The 18,835-nt window shown below is 41.7% G+C and overlaps 1 protein-coding gene across 1 annotated transcript in view; it reads right to left on the reverse strand.

Moving 5' to 3' along the window:
• CD247 (CD247 molecule) overlaps positions 1 to 18,087 on the reverse strand; it is a 44,261-nt gene extending 26,174 nt beyond the window's left edge. Inside the window, exon 1 of the mRNA XM_081199724.1 lies at positions 17,842 to 18,087. Coding sequence (XP_081055850.1) covers positions 17,842 to 17,899 — 58 coding nt within the window. The 5' untranslated portion in view covers positions 17,900 to 18,087. The remainder of the gene's footprint in view (positions 1 to 17,841) is intronic.
• Positions 18,088 to 18,835: the final 748 nt, after the last annotated feature.

An 18,835-nucleotide genomic window follows, 5' to 3' on the forward strand; every position in this document is an offset into this window, starting at 1 on the left:
CACAATTAGACTGCTGCAATGCATTCAGTGTGTAGCTTCCCTTGGGATTGGTCCAAAAGCTGCACTTGATGCAGAATACTGGAGTCAAGTTGTTGAGTGGATGCGCACATATTATTTCTGTGTTGAGGAAACTACTGGCTGCTGACCAGCTCCTGGGCCATGTTCAAGGTCTTGTTGTTAACACATAAAGTCCTGAACAACAGTGAATACTGCATGGAGATTGTTGAAATATTAAACAGTTTAGACATGCATCTTAAAAATAAATAAATGGGGTAGGAGAAAAAGAAGACAATGAATGTTAATATGACAATATTGAATAGGAAAAGACCAGTTTCCAAATACAGTTTCCAGTTTCTGGAAACTGCAGGAGGGGAATGTGCTTAGGTCCTGCTTGCACGTTTCCAACAAACATCTGGGCGGCCACTGTGAGAATCTGACACAGGACTAGATGGACCATTGGACTGATCCAGCAGACTCTTCTGATGCTCTTGTGACAGTTTCTGCTGTTACCAAGGTAACAAATACCTCTGAAGGTCAAAGGGCAGCCCAGCAATGCAGATGGCCTATAATGACTATAAATATTTATTTGTTGAGTATTATCTTATGAATATGTTGTTTTGTTCGTTCTCTTTAACCCATCTACCTTATAATGAGTACCTTTTTAATCCGACCGATACTGGGGTCAAATACAGAGCAACAAAGGCAAAGTCTAAAACACAGGGGGGGGAGTGTGATGAACCACAGTTGTGTAAGGAGGTTAACCCTCTTTATAAAACCTATTTTACTAATCTGATATCCCAGTTAAATACATACTAAGAAAAGCTGCTTTTTATCTTACATTGTAAACGGACAGGTGAATTCCTTGAGGGAAATAATGTGCTTTGAATATGTTTTAAAGGTGTTGTGTGTTCACAGCATGTAAGACTATGCACACACACACCTGGGAGTAAGTCCCATTGTAGGTGGGACAACTTAAAAAGGTAAAGGGACCCCTGACCGTTAGGTCCAGTCATGGACAACTCTGGGGTTGCGGCGCTCATCTCGCTCTATAGCCCAAGGGAGCTGGCGTACAGCTTCCGGGTCATGTGGCCAGCATGACTAAGCCGCTTCTGGCGAACCAGAGCAGCGCACGGAAACGCCGTTTACCTTCCCGCCAGAGCAGTACCTATTTATCTACTTGCATTTTGATGTGCTTTCAAACTGCTAGGTGGACAGGAGCTGGGACCGAGCAGCAGGAGCTCACCCCATCGCAGGGATTCGAACCACCAACCTTCTGATCAGCAAGCCCTAGGCTCTGTGGTTTAGACCACAGTGCCACCCTCGTCCTGTGGGACAACTTACTACTGAATAAATACAGATCAAATGGCACAGCAAATAATTTGAAGGGCATGAATAAAACCACCAGGCTTATATCTCTTTATATTTAAATAGTTGCTGCACCTCACATGGAGAATTATAGCTCTTTCTTCTTATCATGCCAGGCTTCTGGTGCACTATGCCTTTCTGTCCATTATTAGGAGATATTATTGTTTCCGTCCAAGCTATTAATCTGGAGAGATACTTCACACTTTACATTCACTTCTAATAGGGATTGTTCAAAGCTTTACCTTAGCTTGGTGTGTATGGCTTACCTCCGGTGAAAAAGCTGTTTATGCAAACAGCTTCCAAGATTTCTAGCAAATCTGCCTAAAGTGTAATGGAATTATTACTTTTTTGTTCATGGAAGAGATCCAGGAAGGCAAATTCTCCCATTGCCTCAAATGACATGATTAAAGCCATATCTAACTTGTACTTTTACCCCCAATTTGTGCTTTTGCTTCTAAAGAATTGAATATGAAGGGAACACAACATGAAGGTCTCTTACCAAGCAACCTTTTCTATGTTTTCTCCCCCTTAATCTAATTCTTTGCCACTCTTGTGATCTACTAACTGGGCTTTTTTTATCCTTTTCTCGCTTTCTCCCCATCTTGCCTGCCTCGGCAAGTAGCCTAACCTTTTACAGCTTAATTGATTTCTCTAACCAGCCTTTATTCGCTTGCTTCCCTCGTCACCACCATTTTCTCCTCCTCCCTGTCTCCTTTTCATCTTTTTTAGAATACAGGAAAAAGCTTTCCCGTTTTCTCTCTTTGATAAGCATAAATTGCACCCGGCTGAAAATGGGGCATCAGTGAGGAAATCATTAGAAGGCCTGGTTCCAAGAGCTGCTAAGAACCCTGGTGTTGTTACGCACAAGAATAGGGCACAGGCCTGTACTTGGTGAGACCTGATCTGGAGAATCACATATGTTACAGCTTTCTTCTGTTTGCCAGGCAGCACCTGGAGCACTCAGCAGGGGCGATTTTCTCTCTCTTTTAATTCTTTTCAAGCACCACAGCACTGATGTTCAATCATGACTTTCATGAAGTTCAAGAAAGTGAACAGAAGTTAATAAGGCCTATAACATGCGCACACGCAAGGGAAATTTACTCTTCCCCCCCCTTGCCTTCTCCCAGTCACACCAGAAGTGAAGACGACCGGGAAGGAAGACCCCCTCTGAGTAACTACTTAACCACAGTTTAACCTCTTACTAAAGGTAAAGGAAAAGAGTTGGTTCATTTTTAATGCAGATACGGCAACCTATAAAACAAAGATGGCTAACAGTTCTTGGTCTGAGGGCCAAGCTCTCCTTTGGCTAACCATTGGGGGCAGGGGGGGCATGCAAGAAATGGTTGTGGCCACCCCACTCTCTCAAACACACACAGAGTGTTACCCTCTCAGGGCAGATCAGCTGCAGAGGGGGAGCAAATGCCTTCTCTCTGCGCATCTAATGATCTGTTTAATGATGAAAGGGAGCAATCTCCATCCCCACCAGGGTTCTGGGATGGGCAGAAAGGAATCAGCTTCTCTGTTTACCCAAACAGTGTCTACTTTTAAAAATATACATTTGCCACCACTGCCAAGTATTGGTGGGGCCTTGGAGGGGACAGAACATTTTGTTGGGGGACCTGGACCAGTCTTTAGTACAGAGCTTAGCCGCCCCTGCTATAAAAGATTAAAGAAAGCAACAATGGTATTGGTTCAAAAGGAATAGCTGGTAAAAGAACAAGTCTGGAAGATCTTGCCGGCAATCTTCTCCCTACACACAGTGGGGAATAACACTGCACCTTCCCACCCCACTCACTAGGCAGTCCTGTCCTGTCACACAGCTGCATGTGGGCAAAGTGTATATGCATAGCACATGCATGCATAAAATCCAATGTATGCAGTACAGAACTACACAATCAATCCTCAGTTATGTATTTAGGATTAGCCCTTTATATGAGATGTGGGTGGGGAGCAGAACTGTGTCTGCTGGTCTTTCCCTGACCTTCATGCACTCAATTAGAAGTTCCAATTCAAGCTTACATGTACAAGCTATGTAAGCATAATTGGAAATACAGCCTTGTACAGGGTTGACAAATGCATAGAGAGCATTGTGCTCTGTTCTGATATTCCACTGAATACATGGAGGGTCAGAATGCCCCTCCATGCGTTCTTTGGACACACCATTGTTCCTGCGATTCTTTCTGAAAGCAGAATTTGTCATGGGCCAAGGGTTTCCCCCCAATTTCTAGTACTAAGAACAATAGGTCCCTTCATTATTTAAGGGCCAAGTTCCTAAAACTGACAAGTTTTAACAAGCTTCAACCCCTGGTTTCAAATCATGATTAAAAGCATACACTGGCCAGCTGTAGCAATGGAAAATCTTGGCGCCTGCCAAAAGAACTCTTAGTTCTGGTTAAGCCCCAGCAGGGCCCTGTGTGCAATGGGGGAAGAAGTAGTCAATTGATCAGCCTCCTCCTAACCCTCAACCATGGTTAGAAATTAGGGATAGTATAACTGCCTAGGGATCTCAGAGAATTCCCAGGGGGAAAAGTCAAGGGAGCAGAAATTGCTTCAGGGCGCCCCTCGCGCTGGGCGGCAGGCTGCTATCCACAGCCTAGACATCCCTGCGGGACCTCCCACAGGGCTGCCTAGGCTGCGGATGTGTTCCTGAAGCCTGGAGAGCGAGAGGGGTCAGTGCGCACCCCTCTCGCTCTCCAAGCTTCAGTAAAAGCCTGCATTCACCCCATAGGACGCACCCAGATTTCCCCTTCATTTTTGGAGGGGGAAAAGTGCGTCCTATAGGGCGAAAAATACGGTAAGCTGTTCTACATTCAAGAAAGCATGTAGAGACCCACAATCATTTTTCACAAAAATATACTACACAAAGGGTTTATTTAACCTTTAAAAAGAACAGACAGCCTAAATTTGTATCCCTGCCACTCCCTTTGAAATGGTTCCATTGATCGATTCTTTTTTTCTTATCCACTGTATCTCTTCACATGTTCAATGAAAGTGTGTTGGGAGGGTGCAACATTGCAGCGGCAGGGGCCAGGGTTCAACCCACAAATGCATGTGTTCATTGAAACAACTGTTATTGTACAGAGGACTCTCTTTACATGTTGGGGACTCCCAAATTTGTGAACAGAGCCCTCTATTCACTGTTGCAGGTGCTGGGTTCTTTTCAAACCCTGTAAATGAAGGCATGTAGGTGTGTGGAGGAGAGAAGAGCCTGCCACCGGCCTGCCACATCAAACAGCCACCCACGTGTGTCAAACATGTGAAGCACATTTGGAGATTCTCACACGATGTTCGTACCTGGCACCATGCCATCTAGTTTGATCAAAAGGATAAGCAAACCCTCTGATAACCAAAATACCACTTTTATTCATATTGACTCCCATCCTGAGAGCTGTGCGAGTATAAATATAGCTTTGTGCAAATAGTGCTTCTTTCAACTACCCAAATATTTTAGATGTTGCTTGGGTTAATCAAACTATGTACATCTCATAATAAATTCTTCAGACACACCTATCCTGTAATTCAAAAGAATACATGGAAACCATAACAATTGGCTAATGGGCAGCCAAAAGAACCTAAGAAGAGCCTTCTTGATCAGGCCAATGGGCCATGTTGTTCAGCATCCTGTTCTCACCGTGGCCAACCAGATGCTTGTGGGAAACCCAAAAGGAGGATCCAAGTGCAACAACACTGCCCATTTGTGATTCCCAGCAACAGGCATTCAGAGGCACACTGCCTCCATCTGTGGAGGTAGAACATGCCCATATCTCAGTTGGTCATGCAAGTAAGGCCAAGGCAGGTCTAACTCAACATGTCAGTATGGAAACTCAGAAATGATGATGGCATCCTCAAGTCACAAATAACACAAGAAACATAGGCCTCTTTAATATACCCGAGGAAAAATTAGCAGGAATATGAGATCATTACTTAAGAAAGCACATACAGAAACAAATTCCTTTGAGCAGTGACAGAGTCATGAAAGCTCGGGGTGGGGGGGGGGATGAGTACCAATTCCTAGGGAAAATGAGAAGGCAGCTATAGCCATCAAGCCTTGCTCATGGACTTCCTGGAGACATCTGGTTGGTCATTGAGAAGCAGGATGCTAGACACTGATTTGATCCAGCAGGACTCTTATGTTCTTAAAATAGTAAGTAGCTTGACTAAAGGCCACTTAGTGTACTCCAATGCATATTTACCCAAAAAGGAGTCCTATGGGGCTTGCATGCAAGTAAGTGTGAAGAAGAGTAGCGCCTTCATGAGTCTGAGATCTTAACTGCTTGCTACAGAGAAATCAGTTCAGAAACAAAGAACATGAGGAAGAATCTGGAGGACGAAGAAGAACTGACCTCAGCAAAAATATTGTACCAAGTAGAACAGAATGGCTAAACAAGTACCAGGATGGAAATACCCTGGTTAACTCATGTCTTATAAAAAACAACAAGACACTATTAGACTAGAATAGATAACAGGAGTCTAATACTGTTACATAGGAGCAGAATTACATACTGTTAATTCAAAATATCAGAATCCAGTTTAACAAGCTCTCTTTTTCCTCTATTACTTATAATATTAACTGGCATTTTAATGTATACTTTAATTTCAGCAAATTTAATTAAAGACCCGTTGTCAACATCTAATTGCACAAGGAAAGCCGAGGGGTATATTAAGGAAAAGGTAAAAGAGGCAGAGCCCAGCAAATGTACGGTGGGGTGAAACCACTGTGATATTGACTGTTCTAAATAAACCTTTAATTCCACGAAACACTCAGGCATGAGGAGCAGAACTCCTAGCATTCCCATCTCTACTTGTTTTGCTCACCCCCACCCCAGATTTCCAGGTTGGCAGAATGAAGCTGTCACTTCCACCAGCAGGTGCTGTCAGATCCAGCTTCACTTCACAGCAGTTATTACACGAGATTAAGACAACAAGCTTCCCTGGGCAGACCAAATGGGCGTAATAGATGGGTTAACCTTGGATTAACCAGATAAGTGTGGGTGGGTTCACTTGAAATGACAATGCATTTTGTCATCCATTTTCTGTGAAACAGATTACTAGCACCAACACTTTCCACTGACTCTTGGGGAAAGTAGCCAGAGACCTGGGTCTAAGCCATCTCAGTAAACAAAGTACTGAGTGAAAAACAATTCACATTCTTGGTTACAATTCTTTTCCCCTGCAGCACAACACATGCCACAGGTGATCTCGGGTCATTTTTTCCACACTTCATAATAATTATGACATGGGGAACTAAATGAAGACACAAAAAATAGGCTTTTACCAAAAAAAAGAGGCTTTTACAGGTTGTACCAACAAGCAGATGACAGGTGGAAATTAATATACAATAAATTACACTCTAATAAATATTTTTCTTCTTATTATTATTATTACTGGAATGATGCGTTGAACACACTCTGAAAACAGGATCTCTTCTTTCTGATACGCTGAATAAGATTTACCAGTGATCACTAGGATTGACAATACAAGCTCCAGTCAGAATCTCCCTTCCTTGCAGTGCTTCAATTACTGCCAAGGCATTTGTGCCATATAACTTCATTTTTTAAAAAAAGAAAAAGGCAAGACAAGTTTGAATTCACACTTACTCTGCCCAAAGAGCAAGAACATCCTGCTTCATTAACTGTCCCACGTTCAGAGAAATGGCTGGTTCTAAGAACTGCAGTGAAGCTTAAATGAAAGTAAAAAAAAGGCCAAGGCACAGGTGTCTGCACCCATTTCTATAAAAAAAGTATTAGATTCTTATAAGGCACTACATGGTATCTCACAGTCATGCCCTTAGTTTGCGCATGCAGTGGCATGACACTCATTTACTTTGACTCGGTGTGTCTAGGGAGCCTGCACTGTGCGTTGTGTTTTACAGCTATGCATGACTGTCATTGTCCTTTAGACTCTACCTTGATGAAACTTTAGGTCAGGGATGGGGGACTTCTGACCTACCTGGTGTTGTGGGGGGACACTTCCTATCACCCTGGACCATTTGCCATGCTGGGTGAGGCGGGTGGATACTTCAATCCAACAACATTGGGGGGGGCACAGTTTCCCCATGCTTGTTCTCCATATAATGCGAGAAAGAAACTTGGCTGAGAAAGCTGTGTCCCCGTGCAAGGGGTTGGTGGCTGCCCTGGCCGGTACACGGGCACAAGAAGAACAGGATAATTTTAAAATATGAATCAATCAATGGTAAGATATCTCTGAACTCTGTGGCTATGCCTAGAAGTGCAGAACAATCTCTCCAGTTCCCTAGTCTAAACCACCCTTTGACTTAATGGATTATCTGTCCTACATGCCAGCTTTCTAAGGAACACCAGGCAGCCAGGTAATTATTTTGTCCGCTGCTGACAGCTTCACACACATGCATAGCTTTAACCTCCATTCTGAGAGGTTGCAGGAGGGATGGAGAAAATTCATTCAACCCTGCTACTTCTCTGTGTTTTGCCTATCTGATATATTCTCATCCAGGCTCAAGAGGCACTAGTATTTCACTACAAACCAGTTCACCACCAGCCCATCTTTTCAAACTTCCATCTAACTGTTAGAAGGAACATTTGCAAGTGTTGGCTTCTTTCCCCTTCTGCCTCAACACAGAACCCTATTAGTTCCATTAAATGCCTGAAACGAAAACAGGTCATGATCAACTTTCTGGATTTTCCCTACAGCCTTTAATGCACTTGAGGATTCTCTCTTCTCCTATAATCTGCTGATTCACGTGTACTTGTGATCTTTTCATTTTAATAGATTTTAAAGTAAACATGTGCCATAGTAAGGAAAGAGGGAAAAACAAACCCACAACCCAAAATACAAATTACTTAGAAATATAAATTTGAAAAATCAAGTACCGATGACTAAAAGACCAAAACTGTAAAAATGCAATTAATACTTTTACAATGTTTTTGCAAGTACAAAACATAATTATCTAGAATTATGCATTGTTATAGCTATCTTCCAGAGGGGTTAACATCTTAGTCTGTTGCTGCATATACTTTTGATGAAGAGGGTACTAGTCTATGAAAGCTTATGCTGTGATTATATGCATCTTTCTGCTACAAACATTTTAACTTCATTTAGGAGGTGGCTGGCTTATACTGTTGGCTGACCCATTTAAATCCAATTGAAGAAGAAAGCATGCCTGTCTGCGTACATCCCATTAATTAACTGGGCAGACTTTTCATACTATTTAGAGGCACTATCTATATTATCACTGACCTGTTTTCTGCAATGACAGTATGGATGTGATCAAATCAAAGCGAATTTTATTGCAGGGGTGCAGAGAGCAAACTCTGCAAGGTTGCAGGGGCCAGAAGCAAAATTGGCTGAGGCTGTGGTGATATTCTCCCTTTAAGACTAGCATGCAGATTGTGTGGGAATTTGTTAGAACTCCAGGAATAATGATTTTAAACACAGATGTCTCTCATTAAGGCCTCAAGGCCAGTGTCGAACGGTAATCAGATACGTGATGGGAGCAGGTGCTAATTCCTTTGGGAGGAAAGGGTGAAGGCCCATAGTCAGCGTTCCCTTAAAACCTGGGGTGAGCATAAACAGTTCTCTCTTCATGGAAGGTCAGCTCCTGTTCAGACCTAGAAGGTACAGTGGTACCATAAAGTTACAAACGCTTCAGGTTACAAACTCCGCTAACCTGGAAGAGTTACCTCAAGTTGAGAACTTTGCCCCAGGATGAGAACAGAAATTGTGTGCCAGCGGCGCAGCGGCAGCAAGAGGCCCCATTGGCGAAAGCATGCCTTTAGTCAAGAACAGTTTCAGGTTAAGAACGGACCTCCAGAACGAATTAAGTTCATAACTAAAGGTACCACTGTATTTTGCTTTGCCGCTCAGCCAGCTAAGATTTACGTGCATGTGTTTCTGTCAGCTAGCTAGATAAGATAGTTATGTTTGTTTGTTTTTACCTCTGAGCAGTCAAACAATTTGTGTAATTGTTTGAAGCTTTTCATTTTTACAGAGCTTGGCTTTTAATAAACTTTATTGTATGCTTTTATGGGAATTGGCCTTGCTTGAGTTTCTGAACCTTCCAATCTTGACTACACTTTTCGAAGTGGGTCATTCATCACAGAGACAACCCTTTGTATAGAACGCTACTTTCCAACCATGCAAAAACCAAAGGTTTCCACAACCTCTCTCTCCATCTCCCCATCCAGGCAGAGCAAGAACACATTCCAGCCAGGTAAACGCACACAAGGAGGGTGGACAGCAGAGCAAGTGAGGGGTGTGACCTAGAGAGAGTCCTTGGTGCTGGACAGAGTCCTCACATTTGGCCCCATTTTGAAGGTTCCTCACCCGTTTTATTGTCTAATATCTTCCAGCATAGTTTTTATATTGGCTGCACCTTCTTAAGGTGGCATTTCAGTGGTACTCCACGTCTTTTCCAGGTGTTTCAAAGAATAAAACTGGCTTGAACTAAGTCAGCCTGATGATCCACTTAGCGTTATACAGTGGTACCTCTAGATACGAACGGGATCCGTTCTAGAGCCCCACTCGTATCTAGAGGTAAACATATCTAGCGACGGCATGTCTGCGCACGCACGCGGCGAAACCCGGAAGTAACGCGCTCCGTTACTTCCGGGTTGCCGCGGAGCGCAACTCGAACACGCTCAACTTGAAGCAAATTTAACCCGAGGTATGACTGTATTGTAAACTCAACTCTTCAGTTCCTTGAAGTGCCTTTAAAAGATACCGTATATAAGCTCCTAGGAGTAGCAGCTATTTCCAACATAGTAGACCCTGGGCTGGCTAGCTATCTGCAGAGATTCAATTCTGGAGCAAAAGTATTTAAAATGTTAAGTTCTGAAATGTACTTTTTAAAAGACGTACAGTGCAGTATTGTGCATCTTTACTCAAAAGTATGTCCCAATGTTTCAGATGGTCCAACTCAGGCTTCCTCAACCTTGGCCCTCCAGATGTTTTTGGCCTACAACTCCCATGATCCCAAGCTAGCAGGACCAGCGGTCAGGGATGATGGGAATTGTAGTCTCAAAACATCTGGAGGGCCGAGGTGTGGAAGCCTGGTCCAACTCCATACTCCTAGTTTAGGAACTTAGCATTCATTTCACATGATGATGATGATGATACCATTTCAGCAACATAAATCACTACACCCCTGCAATGTGCACAGATCAGATCTTTCTGACATTTTTACTTTCCATACTCCCACACTGGGAGAAATAGATAAATTTTGTCCCATTGATTTCAGGAGGACCTAACTGCAAATCGTAGCAGCATTAAATCCTATGCATGGCTGCTCAAGATCATAAACAGCACAAAGAATTCTGGCACCTTAAACACCAATACATTTATGATGCTTTCACTGACCACAGTCCATTTCATCAGATGCACTGTTAATCTTTATGGCACCCAGTGGAGACTGGTCCATTAGGTGGACCCTGCCCCACCAACCTGAGTTTTCCCTTAGACACCTCCACCTGCCTGCCTGGTTACTTAACACCCTGCCCAGTGAGTGGCAGCATTGCCTGTCAGCTTCCTCCCCTCCTTTGGCTCTGGCTGCAACTACTTTGGCCTTTCAGCCTTCTGCCCACCAAGCACCACTAATGGTACCACAAGACAACCTGAATTCATAACAGAGTTTGGAGCACCTGAGAAACAGTATGCAGAGTTCCAGATTCAGTACCTTGAAAAACACCATTAGAATTCCATTAAACTTTAATTCCACCTGGGCTTCTTCAGGAGGAAAGGGGGAATAGATAGATAGATAGATGATAGATAGCACTGCTGATTTATAGAGCTCTCTCACAATATTTCTCTCTCTCTTTATATTTCTGCCTTTCTGGCACATTGTACTGGTAAACAGCAAGATCCCTTTGTTTTTGCACTTCAAAATAGCAAGAGAGCTATTTTCAGACTGCTTACTGGTTTCAGACCACATTTCAGACTCCTTCTGGGTTCTTGGAAAGCCACCATTTCTCCCACTCTGCAAATGTATAAAGCATCTGCCCACATGGAACAGCCATGCTGTGTGTTTACACAGCACACTGTGTACTTACATGAAGTGCCTTCATACAGTGCATACATGGTGTGGAAGCAGCCCATCATGTGGGCTTCTTCCATGTCATATGTTCCCAGAGGGACACACAATACAAAGCCAACACACTGGGTAATGTGTAAACAGCACAACCCTTAAACTGTGATTGAACTTCCTCTTAAATACTTGCATCCTATTAATGAAAAAAATAATAATTCCAAAGACAACAGCACCAAAAGGATGCAAACCAAAATATGATGTTTTAACGGATTTAAAAAACAAGTACTGGCCTTCTGCTTGAGAAAGATCCAAAGTTACTACTGTAGGGGGGAAATTATGAAGTCCTAACATAACTTTTAATTACACATTTCATTTAAGTAATGTCAAAAAATGCATGTCCACACACATACAGCTCTTCCTAAGCAAAATCCATTTTCTTTTCTTTATAAAATACACACCGCTGTCCACTTCTGCTGTGTCACTCTAAACTTAAATAAAGAACATGTGCTAGAAATATTAAATATTAAGGCACACAAATAGAAATTGAGTTTTGTTTTGCTTTGAATGTGGCATACGTTGTTAATTTTTATCTATTTGACCCATTTTCTAGCCCGGATAACGCCAAGGAAAACAACATGTTGCTTCATTCCTTAGGAATTTATCAGTGTCTGAATAGAACACGTTTGCTAGATTATGCTGATAAACAGAAAATACATAGAAGTTTACCTGCTAAACCATTAATGGAAGCTACCCAATTTGCTTCTTTTTGTCTGATGCATCAATGTCCCAGTTCACAGCCTGCTATGAATTAATGAAATCACTGTGCATAAAAAGGTGCAAAATGGCTATAAATATTAAAGTCTTTCAGATTTTCCTGTCAGCATTCATATATACAAACAGGGAACGGACAATGATCAATGGAGAACATCTGATAATTGGAAAGCAGAACTGATAAACATTTCCAAAACAATAAGCATATTATTGATTATCTTTGTTAACATATTTAGTCCCATGCCTTGTGACAAGTCTCACAGTATTACAGAGGTTAAGCTGTACAGAAGAAGAAATGACTGCTTAATTTATGGTAAATGTCAGCCAAGAGCTATCTTGATTCTCTAGAGACTAGTAATATAATCAAAATCCTCACACACATACCTGCAAGGAAAGTGAAAGAAGATATTAAATGGATATGGGGAGAGGGATGGTGTGTGTCGTTTAATCTATATATATCTATTTGAAATGTAGGGTATCAGCACATGGACTTGGAAGGCAACAAACAGTGGGGTCAAGCAGGGAAGACAAACAGTGTGGAGGGTGGAGTCAGGATCCCCTCCCACCGCTGCATTCAAACCCCCTGGAATCTCCCAGCAGCAAAGAGCTGTGAGTAAGTGCTCACCGTAGTCTATTAGAACAGGGAAGCAGGGGGGAGGGAGTGGGCTCAGATGATACACATCCAATTTCAACGTCAGCCATACTTCTTTCCAGTTTGCCCCTTTGCAAACCGAAGAATTGTAAGAGGAGGGGGAATTGGGGGGATTTTAACAATTGGCACACTAATCACAAGCCCCCGAGAACATCTACGGGTCCCCCACTTATGTATGCATACAACATCTCTCATTATTGGCAGGGTTGGTGGGTTACAGAGTGTTCAAGAGCAATACACTCTCAGTGCCCTCCACACACAATGAACAACAGTAGATTCTGTTTAATCTTGGATAATCCCTATATAATAATCCTAATTTGAATTTCATTTTTAAAGGATATTAATGAATTATTACTATTAAACATAATAAAGAGGGACTACCTTGGCTTGGACTGTGAGGCATTTTTGCCCACATACATTTTCAAAACAAAAAGGGAACTTTTTTTGTTGGGGGAGGGATTCACAACGTTCCTTGAAAAACAAGGTTTTTTCCTCCTTGGAATTCTGAGTAGCGCCAGCCAATCAGGAATTGCATAAGAAATGTTATGAGTTACATGGCACTGTGACATATTTATGTCACTGAGTGCATAGCTTCGCCTTCATTCTAAATTAGAGAGAGGACAATAACTCTATAGCTGAAGTATCTGGGCTGCACACTTTGTCCATATTGGTATGTGGAAGGGAGCAAACATTCTTGTTGATAAGGCAACTGGGCTGGCAGGACCAAAACTGTTGACTCAATTGTCTTAGCAACAGAAACCATTCGCAAGTAGGATTGAATCCTTTTAAGACCCTCCCAGCCCAAACCAGAGGGTGGTTTCTGGGAACAAGACAATATTCACAAAGACAGGCCCTTAATTTTGATTCAACCATATACGTACTAGCCAAGAGCAAGAATGTATTTCTTTTCATACAATTTTTCTAATCACCTTTCAGGAAAGCGAAATGAGACTAAACTTCATATAAATGAAGGTTATTTTTCTACTCTCATTACCGGATACCGACATTTTTGGATTATTGGTCATGGTTAAAAAGTATATTTTTAAACGTTGCAATCTGGGGGCATCTTGTACTAATTCCGAATGCTTGAAGGACGTTGATGCATTTGTTTCAGTGTAATTTAAAACACAAGAACGCAAAGCTGCTTTCTGCAGTCAGTTTTTCGAAAACAATGGCATTAAATGCAGGTGGCTGTGACAGCTATGCTGGCAAACTTGCGTGTCTTCAAAGAACACAGGGTGGAAAACAAGTCCTAATAGCGATGGTGGCAGCAGTTGTTGTGGGCATGTTGCTGTTTACTGGTATTGGACTTGCCTACATAAGCTACAGGTGGCATGTATGGCTTTCCTGTGTATCTTGTGTTACAAAGGAATTGAGTTGGAAACTACTAACTCATCAAACCATCTAGAAGAGCTACCAGGCGACTGAAAAAGTATGTGGACCCTAGCAACTTGCTATGATAATGAAAACTGCCATGTGTTCTATCAACACCAAGAAATTTAAATCACTGAGAACATAAGAGCCTGGCTGGATAAGGCCCAAAAGGCCCATCTAGTCCAGCATATTGATCCCTATGGGAAGCCAGCAAACAGGACCTGAGTACAACAGCACTCTCCCCACTTGTGATGCCCAGGGACGGGTATTCAGAGGCATACCGCCTCCACCAGTGGAGCTAGTCGGACTTACCAATGAATGAAGGTCTATTATAGGCCTATGCATCGTTTATGCAAACAATGCTATAGGTAGATGTGTTTTCAATCAACAAACAGACGGATTCTGCTTAACACCTTGATAGAGAAAATAAAAAATCCTTGCAGGAATGGAACTTCTTCCCTGTGATGGATAACCATACAGTATAGGATTATCAAGTTCATGTGCCTGAAACTGGATTGGTGAAATGGACGCTCAAATCATTCATCATAGCCATGCATTTCAACATTGCATAGTTTTCAGTCCTTAATTTGCTTTCTCTTTTGATCAGAAACTGTTTATATGTTTCCAAAGTTACCTGTGCTGTACCTTGCTCCAAAGCAGCTTTTATCTCAAAATGAACTAAAAAAAAAAAATCACCAAACTTCATGCACAGAGATAAATGGATATAGTCTTGTTGGCGTATCACTTTTCCCTTGGCTCCTACCTGTTTAGCTTTTAACCAGTGGACTGTTTCCAAGGCCTTATTTTTAATGGTTTTTCATCTTTATGGCCACGTTCGAAAAAGAAAAAATGGCTAGTATTTCCCTATACTAATATATTCATTGGTAATAATTGACAATAAATTGGACTGGTTAGCAGTAAGAATGGTGTTAATACTTAGACCAATTTAAAGTGTGCCTAGGAGTAAAGTGCAAAAATTTTACTTAGATGGTCTCTGACCACTGAAACATTTCTGATGGAACATACCTTTAAAACAAAAAGCTCTCTTCTTGAGGTCCAAATAGCAATATTACCAAATTGCTTTGATGACGAGTGTGCCAAATATATTGATAAGCCATCTGCTAGTAAATGTATTGGCTAGTAAATGATGTACCATGAGACCTAGTAGATATTAAGAATGGAATATATATATTTTAGCAGCATGGGGTCTACAAAAATAATACATGTTTATGGAAGTCGAATTCCATTTTGTTATTTAATGTAGATGACAGTTATATGCTGACAAAAATCATTCATTTTGTATTGTTTATTGGGAGACGTGCCCTTGTAGCTATATTTCTTTTTCAGTCAAGGACTATCGGACATGAACCCTAGACTAAATGGATGTTATGATATTAATACTACCGTTCTGGAAACCGTTTTCTCTTGAAAGTTATGTTTATATTAATACATTTATATAAATAATAATTTAAATAAATAATATTTAAATAATAGTGCATTTAAATAAATAATAATAGTGAAACTAGAAAAGACTGAAGAAATAACTTCTTGTATTCCGGATATTTGTAGTTTATTTCCCTCCAATGTCCATACACATGATGGGTATCCTCTATTCCTGTGCAGGTAATGTGCCCACATGGAAGGAGTCAGGAGATCCCCAAAGCGTTCAAAGCTTTCCTCCTTTCAGCATGCCCATATGTGTGTGTGTAAGCAGAATGACAAGCTACTTTTAAGTATGATATCCAGTCTTCCCAATCCATTCAGCTGAGTTGCCTTAGCACAAAAGTTCACATAACTTGACTGAATGGATTGAGAGAGAGCTGGATGGAAATATGGAGTGTGTCTGTGCACAGACCTCCCCCCCACACACACCAACTCCTCTTTCGAGGGGGGGGCACATTTGGCAAAGATAGAAACATAGCTCTCTTAAGCTATTTGTGGAAGCTGCTGTATCCAATCAGGGAAGATACTTTAAACAAAATTGCACAGCTGTAATATTGTATTAGCTCTGTGTGTGAGTGTGTGTATAAATACAAATTAAAATAGATAAAGATCTAGCTTAGGAATAACTTCTATCTAGAGCCCGGTGAATATGCTCCATTTCCCTCAAAAGCTTTCTAAATGCTCTGGGTCCTTCATGGCTCTCTATACCAAATATCTCAACCGCATTATACCATATAGGAATGCCATTAGGAATGCAATCAGCTCCCACATAAAGCTGAGTGGGTTCAACCAGTTCACTTTTGATTATTTTATCAATATTTGAAGTATATGTAAGGAGAAAGAAAAGAATTTACAAAGTAGGCATTGTGCCGTAGCCTAATATGGGTCTCCTAATATGTGCTATTTCATAGCTAATAGCTATTAAAATATTTCACACGCAAATTAAGCATCAGACTAGGCTTAGTGTAACTAAAGTCCTTATTATGCTATTAATTGTATAGAGGTATTGAAAGGCGGCCAATTAATGCAAGTTTTATCACAAAATCTAGTAGAACCTTCCAGTGCTAAACTTAGAATTACCTTTAATATTTCCAACTTATTTTACATTTTACTTCTGCTGGGAATTTATCTTGAGCAGAAAAGCAGAAGAATAAACAGCTTTGGGTGCTTTCTTTGAAAGAAAGTTTCTAACTATCACTCAGAAAACCATAGAAGTATAACTGAAGCAAACTAACATTTTGGAAACCGATATTGAAACACAAACCAAAGTTTACAGATTTCTTTTAGCACAGAATTAGGACATACATCTGTGCTCATTTGTATGGCTTGTGCATGCTTGTTTATTCAGACGTGCAAGTCCCACTGTGATCAATGACCCTTACGCTCAGGTTAAGAGCACACAAGTTTGCAGTCACAGAGGTGCTAAATATGTGAAATGTTTGCTGGATTTCCATCCCAGACATAGAAACAGTTGGGTAAGATGAAAGCATACAGCATGGTTTCAATCTTACTTACTCAGAAGCAAGCCCCACTATGTTAAGAACAAAGTAAATGTGCATAGCATCTTAGTCCAATCATAGAAGCAGCTGCTATATATTCAAACACGCCATTGCTGCTTCCTTATTTCCCTCCAATGTCTGAATCAATTCAGAGTTTGACCATTGCCAGCTTCTTTTGGAGAAGGACTCCCCCACCAAGGGAGCAATATGTCCTTCTTTAGAAGTCCTAACAACTTGGAATCCGATAGCTCCTCCCTTAACCAAGTTTCAAGAACAGCAGCAATGGTTCACATCCAGGGGATAATTGGGATGCTTTGTGGTCTGGCCATCACGAGGAACAGAACTCTCCTACGGATGATTGCAGGGGCAAAGGAGGAACTAGCAGGTGGTCATGAATTCCAGAGATACTCTTTCCTGCCCACCTCTGCATGCAGACGCCAACAGGCCACAGTGTAGTTTACACCTCCAGATATGGTTCGTTATCTTTTATGCCACCCGTGCTCCTCACCAGCCCGCAAAGCGCCAATGTATGCTGTACTTTAAAAACTAATTATGGGGCTGCAGTTTTCCCACTAGAGCATAGCTAGCTGTAACTAAGAGGGTGCACATACGGCTCAAACAGAGACTCCCCTACTGGTACAAGGGGAGCATCATATTCAACAGCGGCGTCATCTTGCCTCCATTTAGAACGGACTTTCAAAGGAGTTTCCTACCAAAATATGAAAAGCTAGCCTTACCTGTAATTGGGGTCCATGCCTGCAGGATGGTGGCAAGGAGGATTCCTTTACACTTCATCTTGCTCCCCCCAAGGTCGCAGGGCAGGGGGGAGGCTGGAGGCTACAATTTAGCAGATAGTGGAGAAAAGGAAAAGAAAAGGCACCTTCACTGGCTTTGTTCTTCTCCCTGCCTCCACAGGAAGTGCAAAGCTCATAAGATCTTTCGGAGTCCACATGCTGGCAAGCTAGTTGAAACACACACCTCCTTTTGCTCCACAAACAGAAAGCTTGAGAGTTTTTAGAAGTTTGTTAGGGTTGTTTTTTTTTCTTTTTTAGTATGAGGTTGTTTTTTTTTAAAAAAAGCAGCTGACAGCAGCTCAACAAGTAAAGACATCTCATTAAAGACATTAATTTACTCACTTTACAAAAGGATTTGTATAGATGCTGTGTCTGCTTTTAAAAATGGGTGAAGGTGTTGACTATGTTCCTGGTATAGGAACAAAGGAAGCTGCCTTGTACCAAGTCAGACTCACTGGTCCATCAACCTCAGGTTTGTCTACACCAACTGGTAGTAGCCTTCCTAGATTTCAGACAGGGGACTCTCCCAACCCTACCTTGAGATGCTGGGGATTAAACCTAGGACATGCTTTAATTAAGATGCTCTGTCACTGAGTTACCATCCTTCCCCCACTGCAATTCCCCATTGAGAAAAGGCTAGCACAGGTGGGTTTTTTAAAAATAGTTACCAGACTTTCATGCCCAAACTAATAATCAAATCCAGATGGGATTGCAGTCGTTTGCAGCTACCATCAAAGGGAAGGAGGGTGTTGAGCCTCAGGGTTCCTGGAAGACATGCTGTTCCTCATCTCCCATCATATAAACATAGGAAGTTGCTGTATACAGAGTCAGATCGTTGGTCCATCTAGCTCAGCGTTGTCTACACAGACTCGCAGTGGGTTCTCCAGAGTGAAGCTGGTGAACAAATACACAGGAGCAGCTGCTCTCTTATTATTGC

Source organism: Podarcis bocagei, assembly GCF_964188305.1.
Source record: "Podarcis bocagei genome assembly, chromosome: 6".
NCBI classification, from domain to species: Eukaryota; Metazoa; Chordata; class Lepidosauria; order Squamata; family Lacertidae; genus Podarcis; species Podarcis bocagei.